This window comes from Diospyros lotus, chromosome 5 (genome assembly GCF_014633365.1).
Source record: "Diospyros lotus cultivar Yz01 chromosome 5, ASM1463336v1, whole genome shotgun sequence".
Classification (NCBI taxonomy): domain Eukaryota; kingdom Viridiplantae; phylum Streptophyta; class Magnoliopsida; order Ericales; family Ebenaceae; genus Diospyros; species Diospyros lotus.
The window spans coordinates 842,768-857,920 of NC_068342.1; the positions used below are offsets into that span (position 1 = coordinate 842,768).

General features: G+C 38.4%; 1 protein-coding gene across 1 annotated transcript in view; it reads right to left on the reverse strand.

Moving 5' to 3' along the window:
* Positions 1-15,153, reverse strand: part of LOC127802403 (phosphatidylserine decarboxylase proenzyme 2-like) — a 28,637-nt gene that overhangs the window by 7,747 nt on the left and 5,737 nt on the right. The window contains 11 exon segments of the mRNA XM_052338193.1: positions 1,008-1,108; positions 2,045-2,156; positions 3,270-3,354; positions 3,458-3,613; positions 4,389-4,480; positions 4,777-4,860; positions 5,298-5,348; positions 5,443-5,535; positions 5,704-5,742; positions 6,578-6,646; positions 7,353-7,412. Of these exon segments, the coding sequence (XP_052194153.1) occupies positions 1,008-1,108; positions 2,045-2,156; positions 3,270-3,354; positions 3,458-3,613; positions 4,389-4,480; positions 4,777-4,860; positions 5,298-5,348; positions 5,443-5,535; positions 5,704-5,742; positions 6,578-6,646; positions 7,353-7,412 (942 nt within the window).

Consider the following 15,153-nt stretch of genomic DNA (forward strand, 5'->3'; position numbering starts at 1 on the left):
AAAATGTAGAACACTTCTGTTTTTCATATTTTACAGAGATTATTTCATAAATAATAAATAGCTTTCTATCCTTTCACCAAAATATGGTGACCCCTAAGGATCTAGGAACCTTAGTTGATTGGTCACATTTACTCCATAATGATGTTTATTAGGACAAGCTGATAATTGGCTTCTTTGATAAGTTTCAGCAAGCCTCTCCTACTCTTACCAACCTAAAAATTAGGTCCAATTCAACCCCCCCCCCCCGGCCCCCAAAAAGAAAAAAAAAAATAGTAAAAAGAAAACCAAGATAATCCAAGTACATGTCAGAAACAAAGTTGATTTATTCTTCCTTATTCTTTTCCTTCTTCAGAGAGAGATCAACTAAGCACACATTCTATAAAAATGGCAGATGCACCATAAACAACCACAAGATTATCAAATGCAATTACAAAACTCAAAGATAACATAGAAAAATTCATTTTTCTCATAGAAAGTTGTTCAAACTGGAAAGAATACCGACTCATCAGCCAGCAATATGGAAAATGCTCATTGGTCCACCTGTTCTGTTGGCGTTAAGAGTCACAGGAATCAGCCTCTCCACAAAACAGGTGGTGCCAAGGCTGCATAACCACTACCATTCCCAAGCAAGACGATTATGTACCTAGATACTAGGCATAACACACCATTGATCTAATTGTTTGCCTGTTTTTAGTAACAAATATAAACAAGACGTTGGTATGTTGAACTTTTAATAGAATGCCCAAATGTTATTTGTCTAGAAGAATAAGGCTCCTATATCCAACAAGAACTGAAAAGGGACAGCTTTATGAATTCATATCAAAACAGACTTAACTGTCCCTCAAAGACATTAGCATAGGATAAGAACATTAACTTTGAACTGAATTATGATTAAAAAAAGAAAGGAAGAAATGTTTTGATGCAACTACAAACATGATTGCAAGATCAAAGTTCTACAGCTTAAATAATTGTAAAATCTAATTGTTAGAATAGGAAGATTATCATACCTTAAAAAATTCAATGAACTTTGGTATATCTTTAGCAGATTCAGTAGAGTTCATTTTCTTTCCCTGCTTTTCTGAAATGTTCTGCAAGAGTTCTTTTGCTCCTGCACTCAGTAGCAGCACCAAAACAAGCAAAAATATCAGAACTACACAAAACCATGCACAGAAGTAATATCTTTCTCTAAGTTCTATGGAAGGTCAGTGAGTGCTGCAACGTCCAGTCAAGTAGCTAAAAAAGGATGTTAAAAGTGAGATGGCCAGAAAATTTAAACACATAAAAGGAAACACGATGTTCAAAGATTATTGTTAAAAAGCATGCCTAAATTAAGTCAAACACCAAAAGATCCCAATTGTTTATTTCAGTCAAAACCAATTTTAGGAACATATATTATTTCAACATATAATTGTAAATAAGAATGTGTTAGGTTAACGATGATATCTATTAAGCTTGTAACAACAGGTTTGGGGGAGTAACAACAAAAAAGTGATTTTCTTTTGAGTATGAGCTTCACATAATTCTATTTCCTTAAAAGACCTTCCACACCATTAGACTTGTATGGGTTTATTTAATGTCTCATCTGTTAGAAGAAATTTGAAAGAAACAAGAACAAGTTTTGGAATTGGAAAATTCAAACAACAAAAGATTGTTGAAATGTGAACCAAACAGAGACTGGTCTGTCTGCACATAAATTTATAGGATGGTACTGCATCTCAAATTTGATCTAATTTCCACTTCTCTAAAGGATCAAGGATCTCAGTGACACTAAATATGGCATTGTTAAAGGGTTTTGTTATACATAATTGCAAATTAAAATTAAATTGGTTTTATCTCTTGATCATGATTATCTTTAGGTAGTTTGAGTTTTATCTTAGTTAGTCTCATCAAAAGTAGGTTAGGTTTTATCTTCATCTTGTGTAGGGTCTATAAATATCATGTACACAGTACACCATCCTAGATACACATTCATTTGAATACATCTTTTAGTATTTTCTTCTTTCCCATATTCTTCTAAAAGGTTTAACAAAAATAAATGCTTTACCTTTGTCCATAAGGCCAAGTCCAAATTTAGACTGATAGATGGCTCTCATGGAGAGAACAATCTTTCCATCAATTAGTTCCTCCACTAGCCTCTTTGTCCTCCGATCAAAAACCTAAAGCATCAAAATAGTAATCAAAATCTAAGATAAGAAGATACTCTTTGAAATTAATCATATATGATAGCAAATCAACATTTGTACAACTCTAATGACAATTTTCAACAGCTAAAAAAAATCACAGCACAAAGTAGTTTAGTTCCCTTTTATGTTAACCAGTCTAAGTGCAGTTTCACCATTTTTCTAGGTTAACACCATGCAGAATAAAATTTCTATGCACAGCTCATAATTATAAAAACATTAGTTCTTTTTGGATTAGAGGAGATATAAAAGAAGAGAGATAGAATGATACTGAATCCCAAAGAACAAATATGAACACAAGCACTTAGAAGAAACTCCAAGGCATAATTTCTAACTTACAATAGAAAAATTGGTTACTACTATGGAGGTTACAGTTATCCAACATTGCTTCGTGGGGTCACATAAAAAAGAAATACGTTTAACTACTATCTAATTCAAGTCACCTAATCAAGGATCAAGTCATGTGCTAGAATGCATACACAAAAGAGCTATTATTTCTGTTCACCTTTTTCTTTTCTGATTAGTATCTAGAAAAACCAGAAGAACCACAATAAATGGTGGACCTTATACAAGAAGGCCAGAAGAAACATGGAGTGAGATTGTCAAGCTATAAGCCCAGTTTTGATGTTATGTTGTGAGGGCTTATCTAGCTTCTAGCTATATGCCCAGTTTATGGGCAATAATTTAAATATAGTCATACAAAGAATAATTTAGATATAGTTGTAAAAAGTATTTATTTGTTGTTGTCCCATCTAGCTCCAGGATTGGAGATTATGTTGGATGTCCATAGACTTATTAATTGCTAGTATGTCTACTTTGTGTATTGGGTTTTAAGGGAGGCTAGGCCTCTGTGCCTATCTTAGTTGCTAAATTATGCTTGGATGATTGGAAAGATTGTTGCATAGATTACATCACCATGACTAACATTTCCATCCCAATGATTAGCAGCTAATTTTGCCCAAGTGAAATAATGGATATCAGGTGATAAAGATAAAATCTAACAAAGACTCAGAAAGCAACTTTTGCAGTATACCGTTGGGTATCACTTCAACAAAAAGCAATTCCACAAAATGCATTTCAGGAGTGTACCACAATGTGTGAAGCACTTGAACCAGATTTCAAACCAATGCCATAAGAGGAAAAATGAGCCCATTCGCTAAGTTTAAACATCCACCTAGAATATGAAGAAGAGAACAGAAAATTACCCACAGAAGTGTAAGGAACAGTCGCATTATCATATACATGACCTGGCAGCAAATTCAAAAGGTACTATTTACCCATATGAAGCCTGTTTATCAGTCAAGAATCCCCCAGCCATAACCTGTTTTCCAGTCCCTTCATCAAAGCACAGGGTCAAATGAATCATATTGTTCAGCTTATCTGAAACATCAAGAGTTTCACCACAAACAGGGCAGCAAGTCATTAGTGGTTCCCTGCAACAAAGTACAAAGTAGAACTGAGATCTGGGAGCCTGATCAATCTGACTGCTGCCAGGATATGTATCAAAAACCAAAATGGAAGTTGTAAGGTCAAACAAAAAAGGTAACGTACAGCAAAAGTGGTGCATAACATTTATACAGGATCTTCTAGTTATTCCTTAACCAAGATCTCAGATACAAATCCATATTTGATTCCCTACCATTGTCCCCATCGGTTGTTACCCCACCTATTGGGGAGGTCTTCCCTTCCCATGCCATAATAGCACGATTCCTTTTTTTACAAAGAATAAACAATTTTGAATTCTGATGATACCTAATTTCTATTTCACAATCTTACTATCACAACCCAATCACATATCAGTAGTCTACTGGGGAGGGGAGGTCTTGTCTATAATACTTAGTTCCATGAACCCAAGAGTACCTTCAGCTAACACTTTGGTGAGGGTCTATGGTGTTACACTTAAAAAAAATAATTGTCTCAAATTTTCATCAAATTAACTCATATATTCTGAAGAATTCAGTAAGGTATGCTCAAGTTAAATGAATTTAAATTCTGTTAAAATATAAGATACTTTTAATGATGTAACTGAAATGCACTACAACAAAATGGTAAACTAGTTGGTAAGGATTAACAATATGACATTGAGGCCAATATAGCCCTCCACTTCCATGTTGCTCCTATATTCCAAAAGATTTAGCTATCAAAGGAAAACTAAAGGAAACAAACTGCAACATCCAGATCAGAGTCAAGCTTATGGGCAGGCCTTACTTCTCTTGATGAATGGCAAGAAGGGTAGCCAACTCATCCATGCTAACTACACCATCCCCATTCTGATCAGCTGCTTTAAAAAGCTCTTCTTTCTAGTAAACAAGTTAAATGAATTGTTAGACAAAAAGGTTTAGATAGAGAAACCAAATAAACCATAATTTGCATATGGACCTATTGCTGGTTGGATTTTGATTGAAAAACCATTATTTCAAAATCTACTCAAAAAACAAAATTGATTTTAGAAAAATCAGCAGCCCAATACTAAAAATTCTTGTTATCTATAATAAACATGTGGCTTCTGAAATTTGCATCCAAGACAATTCAAGAAACAGTGGCCTAATACAGATTTGGATCCAGATGAAGTGCTAGGAAATAAAATAAACCAAACCTTAGCAACTGCGTGTTGGTTGCCAAATGCATTGATGAGGGCAGAGAACTCAGAGAATGAGAGCTCTCCATTTTCATTATAATCCTGTATAAACCATAATGACTTTGTTCAATGAATCCATCATGAAGCATAGTAATAACATATCGTATCCAATAACTTTTTTATTTTTATTTTCCTATCATGTATTGTTCCAATCCTTCTGCATAAGTTATGTTTCAAAATCAGAAAAGGGGCAACCCAATGCACAAGGCTTCCACCATTTCTATGGTCTGGGCCATGCAAGATGCTCCCCACTCTGCGACATGTCTACAGATATCAATGCCCCACCAGATCAACATCACCCAAGGTGTTCCAGACATACTGAAGGAGAGCCATTAGCAATTATAAAAAAGGAATAATCACAATAACCAGCATCATATTGGCCAGGGTGGAACATAATTTAAAAGACGCCCACATAGACAAGACATATAAATTGAGTGCATATCATACAGGAAAAAGAGCAAGGATGAGTCAAAGCATACCACAATAGACAAGATTCGTCTTGCAAAACTTTTTTCCGTTTCAATTGGATCCTGTCAATGTTTGATCTAATGATTATACTACCCACAAGAAAATACAGGTCATAGCCTCAATATGCCAACAGAAAAACAGTAGCCTACTGCATACCTCAATGAAACAAGAAAAATGTATCTTTCCAACCACAATATCAGGAGAAGATGGATCTAACAACTTAAATACCTTGAGGTCAGAATCAGAAGCCTGCAAAACAGTTTCCTCTGAGCCCAAGGGAAACAGATTGACAACAATAATATCACTAAGCCTTAACCCCCTAGGGGGGTTGGTTATATGGATCCTAGCCCCCTAATAATCTCCATTCACGACAAGGGAAACAATTTAAAAAATAAAAAATATAAAGTAGCAGAAAACCTGTGTGGCCTGACTTCCATGCCTGATCATTGGTTCAGACTGTTCAACGTTCAAATGTCAAAATTCAATAATAATGATATGACTCATACAAATGTAACAGGTAAGAAAGCAGGAAAATGAAGAAAAGTCTGCCAACTTAAATAGTATTTTATATGATCTTCCTTTCCAAGATTAATTTTTCAAAACTTTTTATTTATGAGTATCTATTATTTATGGCCTTGTATTGAACCTTATCCTTGCTTGTTATAAAGAAAAAAAATGTATAACATGTTCACTGAAAGAATCTCATAATTTTACAAACAACTTCACCTACTGGTAATATCATAAATATCACAATCTTTTATAATTTGGTATATTTTATAACATTAGAATGTACATAAAAACATTGATGCTTGATAAAATTGCTTTGTTTGAGGTCTTCATATCTTGTATTCTATTATTTTCAAATTAACTGCTTGTGACCTTATGTAAACATAGACTCCAACATGTTCAATTATTTAATCATTGAGTTTATACTAATATTGTATAGTTTTTACTTTTTGTCAATTCAATTAAATTTCATATAACAAAACTGAGAAAACATCACAATATACAAGCAAATCAAAATGCAGAGGTGAAATGTCAGAGCAATATAAGCATAGATATGAAGTTATACATGATGAATTCAAGCTGCAGGCATAGGAAAGTATTCATTTCTCCTATCTTTTGACTATCCTTCTAATGCAAATAGCAGGTTAAGATTTCAATTTTCAAAATGATTTTTCACCTTCAACTTCAAGAGTATGGTTGGAAGGTACAGATGAAACTTTAAAAAGTGAACTTAAAGCACTTTTTATGGACAAAGAATAACCATTTAATAACAAATGCCACTCACCTGAGTAAGAAATTCAAATATATCAATTTCACAGTAACCAATCAGGTTGCTCTTGGACAGTTTGTTTGTCTGCATCACATAAAAAGTCGATGAATTTGACATGGGCAAAATTAGTTTTTACTTTTCCTAAGGCATCTTTTACAATTATGATGACCCTTTTGTATCGCAAAAGAAATATAAAGCAAATCAGCAGAGATAGAAACTCTGGCAAACAATTACTCTGCTACTGAATGATTTCAAATCTGGCACTCACAATTTTCACTTAAAACAATTTCAACTTATAATCCTATAACTTTGCACCCTTTTCTAATCAAGTCTTCCTATTTCTATTTTCATGGTTTAAGTCCTGAAACTTTTTAAAATACATCAACGAAGTCCAATCAATATTCTGTGAATGGTTGCCGTTAAGTGATAGGTTCTAACAGCAACTGTACGTGGAGTTGTTGATTGAATTTTATTGATGTGTTTTAAAAGTTTCAGGGTTTAAACAATAAAAATAAAAGTAGAAAGAATTGATTATAAAATTGAGGTTAGAGGACTTCAAATATACTTATCCCGTTGATCTACAATTAAAATGTACAATTGCTGACAACATAAATGAAGCAGCAAGAATTAGTGTATCTACATATCCACCTCTCAGATTCTAGAATGTGTGCCAATTATCAAATTATGTTCTCAGTAGTTGGAGGTAAACGTTTGTCTTTCTTGTTCTCAAAAAGTCAATGAATAGGAATGCTATATACAGGCATTCTGCATACTGAATTTAGCTGCAGACCTCAAATACAGATATCCTTGCAACCTGAGGCCCATTCAATTCCAAGAGAAGTTTCCTTTCCTGCAGAAGAAATATAAACTCAAGATTTGATTCAATCACTAAGAAATTAACAGCCAAATCAATTGGTTAATAAACTAAACTACAGCATTATAGAAGCTGTGAAGTTAACAGCTGTGGAATAGAAGGGAAGAATTTGAAAACACAATGCATAACCTTCTCCATGATAGTAAACATAAACAAGAGTTTATCAACACCCAGCCCTAACATCAATTTTCCAACCATGAGGACCCAACATAGAGAAGTCTAAAGTACCCAAACAAAATTATGGGGAAGAAGAAACACAAAAGACAGAGGCCCAAGAATTTGTGGAGGCATATTACGTGCCTTTGCATTGTCTATTTTATGCCATTTCCATCAAAAATGTAAAATAGTATACCACAACAGATGATTTTCCTCTCCTCTAGAAGAATGAAAATTCCTAACAGGCTAATAAAACACAGTTTATTTTCTGTGACGAAAAGCTCAAGTGTCTGAACCTGTCTATCGTGTACCTATAGGGGGCACTATTGTAATAAGTATAAGTGCTAGTAGGATGAGTGTAATTGGTGAGAAGTGTAGAATTTGAATGGGGGAAGTGGTAACCGTTATTGGTGCCAACTTCCTACCAGGAACGAGTATATAAGCTCGTCCTGAATTCATTGTGAAGCATCGAATATCATTTGAATTGATTTCTTATTCAATTTCCCTCTCTGATTCTCTCTCCCTCTCATTTCATTCTCAATCCTTCTCCCTCAATTCTCTAATTTCCCTTCCCTCCATCTCAATTCCCACCTACAAAGAGGAGAGAACCCTGTCGAATCCAAGGGATTCAACAGTTAGTATCAGAGCTTCGTTCCTAGCCCAAGAATTTCGACGGATTCAAAGCAATGGCAGCACTCGCATGAAGCAAATGGAATTACAGCTCCAACAGGTGACGACCACAGTGATAGATTTGCAAACTCGAGTTGGATCCATGGAGGATGCGATCGGAATGGTGGTTGATAAGAAGTTGGAGGAGGCCTCAAATCAGTTGCGCAAGGATATGCGCAACCAGATCAGAGAGGAAATGAGGGAATAGAGCAATATGTTGTGCGATCAGATGCAGCAGTTTATGCTCATGTTCTCGAGCCAAGCTTCGGTGAGGATATCTCCAGATTTCCCCCATGAGAGAGATCAGATCCAATATTGCCAGAAGTTAGCACGAGCCAGAGGGTGGTTGGCTCGTCAGAGGTCGAGGGCGATTCGACAGCCATACAATGGAGTGGAAAGGAGACCGGAGATCCAGGTGAATTCAAATCACCACAATTCCCATGTCCCAAAATTGGAGTTGCTGGTGTTCGATGAGACGAAGCCACGCTAGCAGATTCAACGACGTGAGAAATTGTTTAGAATACATCAGGTGGTTGATGATTAGAAGATCAATTTGGCTATGGCTTACTTGAATGAAGTGGGGGATGTGTGGTATCAAGGGCAGTTAAGGGTGAGAGAAGAGTGTAGCTGGGAGGAGTTTGTGAGGGGATTATGTGAAAGGTTCGAGAAGAAGAGAACCATGATGTAGTTGAGGAGTTCAACAAAATGAAGCAGAATGGATAGGTGCAAGAGTACCAGCTCAGGTTCAAGGAGCTGAAATCTCTTATGCTCAGCAGAAATCCGTACTTGACCGAAGATTACTTCATGTCAAGTTTTATCAGGGGCCTAAGTGAGGAACTCAAATCCGCAATGAAGATGACAAAGCCAAGAACAATGTAAGAAGCGGTGGAGAGTGTTCTGCTTCAGGAGTTGAATGTGGAAGCCCTGATGAAGAAGTAGAGGAATCAGGGCAAGGGAAATGGCTTGGGCCTATCACCACCTATGGGAAGGATGCAAGGAAGAGAGACATATCGGGCTAGGGCAATGCCAAAGTGATGCGGTCACTAATATTCAAGACCCGGTCCAAGGTCGACCCGACCCAAACCGGAATAGTAACGCTACAGTATACTATAGTATCGCCAGAACAGTAGCGCTACAGTAGAGCTCCATAAGTTTTTAGGATTTTAGATTTTTTAGGATTTTTACTTCTATTCTACTTCATATGTTTTAGGATTTTAATTTTATTTCATATTTGATTAAGTTTTATTTTTATTAGGATTATAGTTGGATTTTGTTTACAATATTAAATGGATTTGGATTAGCCAAACACTATAAATATGCCTAGAACCTAGAGTTTGTAATCAGTTTTTTTCAATACAAATTTCGGCAATTTATTGGGTTTTCTTAGCAAAACAGTCTTGTTTTTGCCTTTTCTTGAAAGTCAAGCTCCGGCCATTGAAGTTTGTTCTTTCAAGGATTTATTTTGGTGTGTTATTTCACACGCGCGCTACACGCTGCGTCACAAAGCTGTCAGCATTACCACCCCTTGCTAATGTAGGGTAACAAAGGGGGAGGGTGATAGGGTAGAGGAGGCCTATTGGGTTATGTTATAGGTGTGGGGATAAGTACTTCCTCAAACCCCAATGCAGGAAGCAATTGCTCCTATTGGAAGGAGAAGAGATAAAGGAGGACGCAGGAGAAGAGGCCATGGTTGTAGGGGATGATTGGGAAGAAGAAGACAATGGCACTATATCCCTCCATGCCATGAAAGGAGTGGCTAGCAACAAGATTATCAAAGTTGAAGGAAAGGTGCAAGAGGGTACACTCATGTATTGCGAGTTGTCTAGCACCCAACCCCTATTAGTAACAATGGCTAATGGGAGCAAGGTATTGAGTAAATCATCCTGCTTGGGATTTTGTTGGATAATACAAGGGGAAGCGTTTGAAGCTAACCTGAGGCTATTGAAATTGGGAGGTTGTTAGATAGTTTTGGGGGTTGATTAGATGAGAGGGCTAAGCCCTATCAGCCTGGACTTTAATAAGATGGAGGTTACATTGGACAAGGAAGGCAGGAGAATCACCCTACAAGGGAATGTGGAAACAGGGGCCTGTAAGTTGATTAAGGGAAAGAGGTTGCATAAGCTACTCAAGTACAAGCTCTCTCAAGTGGTTCAATTATTCTTGATTGAGGCTAGTGAGGAGACTGAGGAGCAGGGGGAATAGGAAGGACAGTGCTCGATAGCCACCAGCCACCCAACCACACTCCCATGGCAGGTACATGAGTTGGCTTCCTTGATGCATTACTTATTGAGTTTAGGGACTTATTTGTAGAACATAAGGACCTACCCCCAAAAAGGCCATTTGATCACTTTATTCCCTTGCAACCCAACGCTGCACCAGTTAACATAAGATCCTATAGGTATCCCCCAAAGCTTAAAACTGAAATTGAGAAATTGGTAAAAGAAATGCTAGACAATTCTATAATCTGTCCCAGCAGAAGCCCATTTGCCTCTCATGTCCTTTTAGTTAAGAAAAAGATGGAAACTGACATTTTTGTATTGACTACCACTAGCTAAACCATATCACCATCAAGGATAAATTCCCCATTCCTATTATTGAATACCTCTTAGATGAATTAAGCCATGCCATTGTATTCTCCAAACTTGACCTGAGATCCGACTATCATCAAATCCGAATGAACCCAATTGATATACCTAAAACCGCTTTCAAAACTCACCATTGGCATTATGAGTTTATAGTAATGCCTTTTGGATTAACTAATGCACCAGCAACCTTTCAGGCCCTAATGGACCACATCTTTGAGCCATATCTTCGAAAATTTGTGATGATGTTCTTTGATGATATATTGATCTACAACCCTACCTTTTCTCAACACCTAGAACACCTTAGGACTGCATTTCAGGTCCTTCGACTCAATCGGCTATGCATCAAAAGGTCCAAATGTGCTTTTGCTTAGAAACAGGTGGAGTACTTGGGCATGTGATTTTTTGTGTTGGAGTTAGCACTGACCCCAAGAAAATTTCGGCTATGGTAACTTGGCCTAGACCAAGGAATATCAAGTCCTTTAGGGGGTTCTTGGGGCTGATGGGCTACTATAGGCGTTTTGTGAAAAATTATGGAATGATAAGTAAGCCACTAACAGAAGTATTAAATAAGGATAACTTCAGGTGGAATGAAAAGGCAAAGGCTACATTTGGGCAATTGAAGCAAGCCATGTCTGAGGTGCCTATGTTGGGGATCCCTGATTTTGGTAAGCCATTCACTTTGGAGACCGATGCTAGTGGAACGAGAGTAGGGGTTGTTTTATCACAAGATGGGCCAAACCTTGGCTTTCATGAGCTAGGCCTTAGCCCCAAGGCTTAGCACATATAACAAGGAGTTATTAGTTGTGCTTATGGTAATAGATAAGTGGAGGGACTATTTGGAGGGGAGGCAGTTTACAATCAAGACAGATCATGAGAGTCTCAAGTTCCTCTCACAGCAAAAGTTGCATATTAATTTGCAGAATAAGGGTATGGCTAAGCTGATGGGATTGAATTTTGTGATTTAGTATAGGATAGGAAAAAAAATGTGGTTATAGACACCTTATCAAGATGTTATGAGGAGGGAGACTGTGCAGCTATCACAGCTTTGGTACCAGATTGGTACCAAGAGGTGGCAACAAGCTATGATAAAGGGACTTGGGCAAGGGAGCTACTGGAGCAGCTCAGCCTTGATAGCAATAGCAAGCAGGGGTATACCATATGCAATGGCCTGATGAGATACCGGGGGCGATTGGTGATAGGGGATTGTGAGGCATTGAAGAGAAGAATTCTCCAAACTATGCATGATTCTCCCTTAGGAGGACACTTGGGTATTCAAAACACCTACTGAAAGGTAAAGCAAGTGTTTTATTGGCCAGGCCTAAAAAAGTTAGTGATGGAGTTTATATTGCAATGTGACAGGTGTAAGGGGAGTAAGCACAAGTCAGTGGCAATACCAGGCCTCCTGCAGCCTTTAGGGGTCCCAGATCAAGCCTGGGCTAACATAACTATGGATTTTGTAAAGGATTGCCTCGGTCAAAGGGTAAGAGTTGTGTCCTAGTAGTGGTGGATCGTTTAACTAAGTATAACCACTTCCTCAGTCTGTCCCACACATTCACAACACAAGAAGTGGCTAGGGTATACTTGGGACAATGTGGTGAAATTACATAGGGTGCCTCAAACCATCATTTCAAACAGGGACAAAATGTTCACTAGCTTGTTATAGCAAAATCTATTGAAATCCTTAGGCTCTAAGCTCCACATGTCCACCGTCTACCATCCAGAAACTGATGGCCAATTTGAGAGGGTTAATTAGTGCCTTGAGACCTATCTGAGGTGCTTCTGTTTTGTGCAACCTAAGGGGTGGCACAAATGGTTGTCTCTAGCACAATGGTGGTATATTTCCAGCCACCACCAATACATTGGGATGACACCATTCAAGGCTTTGTATGGATACAAGCTTAGTCTACTACCATCTATCGGAGAACCAACCTCTGTGGCAGTCGTGGATGCCTATTTGCAACACAGGCAGGACATTCTACAGACCTTGAAAACGGAATTGGCCAAGGCCCAAAACCAGATGAAGCAGCTAGCAGAAAAAAAGATGAGTGAGAGGGAATTTAAGGTAGGAGAAGAGGTATACCTCAAGCTCAATTAGCCCCATTTGAGGTCCCTTTCGAGACAGCTTGTTACTAAACTAAGCCCCAGGTTCTACGGCCCTTATACCATCACTGCGAAGGTAGGACTAGTAACCTACAGACTGCAACTACCTAAAGGAACACAAATTCACCCCGTGTTTCGTGTGTCCCTTCTCAAGAAGGCAATCGAGAACCAGGTGTCACATTAGCAGGCTGTTGTTATGCTTGTTGCGCCTTAGTTAGGCTTGTTGTTATGCACATGGGTGCATGTGGGAGGTTGCTAGCTGGAGGAATGTTCCAGCACATCTTAGTTAGGCTTGTTGTTATGCACATGAGTGCATGTGGGAGGCTGCTAGCTAGAGGAATGTTCCAGCACACCTTAGTTAAGCTTGTTGTTATGCACATGGATGCATGTGGGAGGTTGTTAGGCTATATATAAGCCACAGCTGGGGTTGATAAGGATATGTTTTTGAATTGTTGAATGAATTCTCTCATTTCTCTCTTGCTCCCTCTATTTTCCCTCTCCTTGTTGTTTTGTCTATAATTCTTCCCCCCATTTATTGATGCAATACTCTTCCCCTCAGTCTGATTCCTCCTCTGATTTCCCTCAATTTCCTATCTTAAACCTAGGTAAAGCGTAGGTATACAACAAATTGGTATAAGAGCAAGGTCCTGGCTAGTGAGTGATAAAAGCAATCAAATATGGCTGATGGCACCCGGATGAAGCATATGGAGACACAGCTGCAGCAAATGATGGTGTCGATATCAAAAATGCAAAACAAGGTGGAATCGATAAAAGGAAGGTTGGAATTGACGGTAGATTAGAAGTTGGAGACAATGACAAAGAGGTTGTGCACGGATTTACGCATGGACATGCGTGAACGGATCAGAGAAGAGATGCAAGGGCAAGGGAATTTGTTGCGGGACCAATTGCAGCAATTCATGCTCATGCTCTCTAGCCAAAATCAGGTAAGAATTTCTCCTGATTTTCCCCCTAGAGATAGGGTGGAGCCGATCCTACCAGGTCATGGAAACAGTTACCGTGCTGTTGAATCATCAGAATTGGAGGGAGATCCAATGGTGGTTGAAGAGAATCCGATTGATAGGAGGTTGGAAATTCAAATTCCTCTGCAATAAGCTGGTTTTCCAGTACCAAATCTGGAATTATCAACGTTTGAGGGACAAAAGCCTCATTGGTGGATACGGAGATGTGAGAAGCTATTTAGTATCCACCAAATCCCGAAAGATTAGAAGGTGACCCTAGCCTCTGCTTACCTCAATGACGTGGGGGACGTGTGGTTCCAGGGATGGTCCAAGGTAAGGGAGAATTATACGACTTCACTAAGGGATTGTGTGGAAGGTTTGGTGACAGAGGAATGATGGGTGTTGTGAAGGAGTTCAATAGACTGAAGCAGGATGGTACCGTGCAAGAGTACCACCTACGATTTGAAGAATTGAAATCCCTTATGTTGAGTAAGAACCCTTTTATGATAGAAGAATATTTTGTATCTAGCTTTGTGGGAGGGTTAAATGACGAGATTAGATAAGTGGTTAAGATATTCAAACCGTAGAAGGTACAAGAAGCAGTTGAGGGAGCCTCTTTACAGGAATTGACTGTGGAGGCCTTAATGAAGAAGCAAAGGAGTCAGAACAAGGGAAGTAATTTGGGATTAGTATTGTTCGGAGGGAGAATGCAGAGTAAGGAGAATTTTAGGGGAGGAATAGGGGGTGAGATATTTGACAATTGCACCTCCTAACCCGACTTTACAGTAGAGGGATAAGCTCATTGAGTAGAGGAGGGCTGTTGGGCTATGTTTTAGGTGTGGGGATAGATATTTCCCCGGGCATCAGTGCAAGAAACAATTACTTCTACTAGAAGGGAAGGAAAAGGAAGGAAAGGAAGAAATGGTTGTGATTGAAGATGAGGAGGATGAAGGCAATGGAGTTATTTCCTTGCATGCAATCAAAGGAATGGTTGAAAGTAAAATTATTAAAGTGGAGGGAAAGGTACAAGACAGTACCCTCATGGTCCTAATAGATAGTGGGAGTACCCATAGTTTTATTAATAAGGGAACAACCAAGAGGATGAAGTGGCCACTAGCCAGCACACAACCCCTGTCAGTAACGGTAGCAAATGGGAGTAAGGTCATCAGCAAATCCGCTTGTTTGGGATTCTGCTGGGAAATGCAGGGAGAAGATTACCAGGCTGATTTAAGATTACTTAAGCTGGGG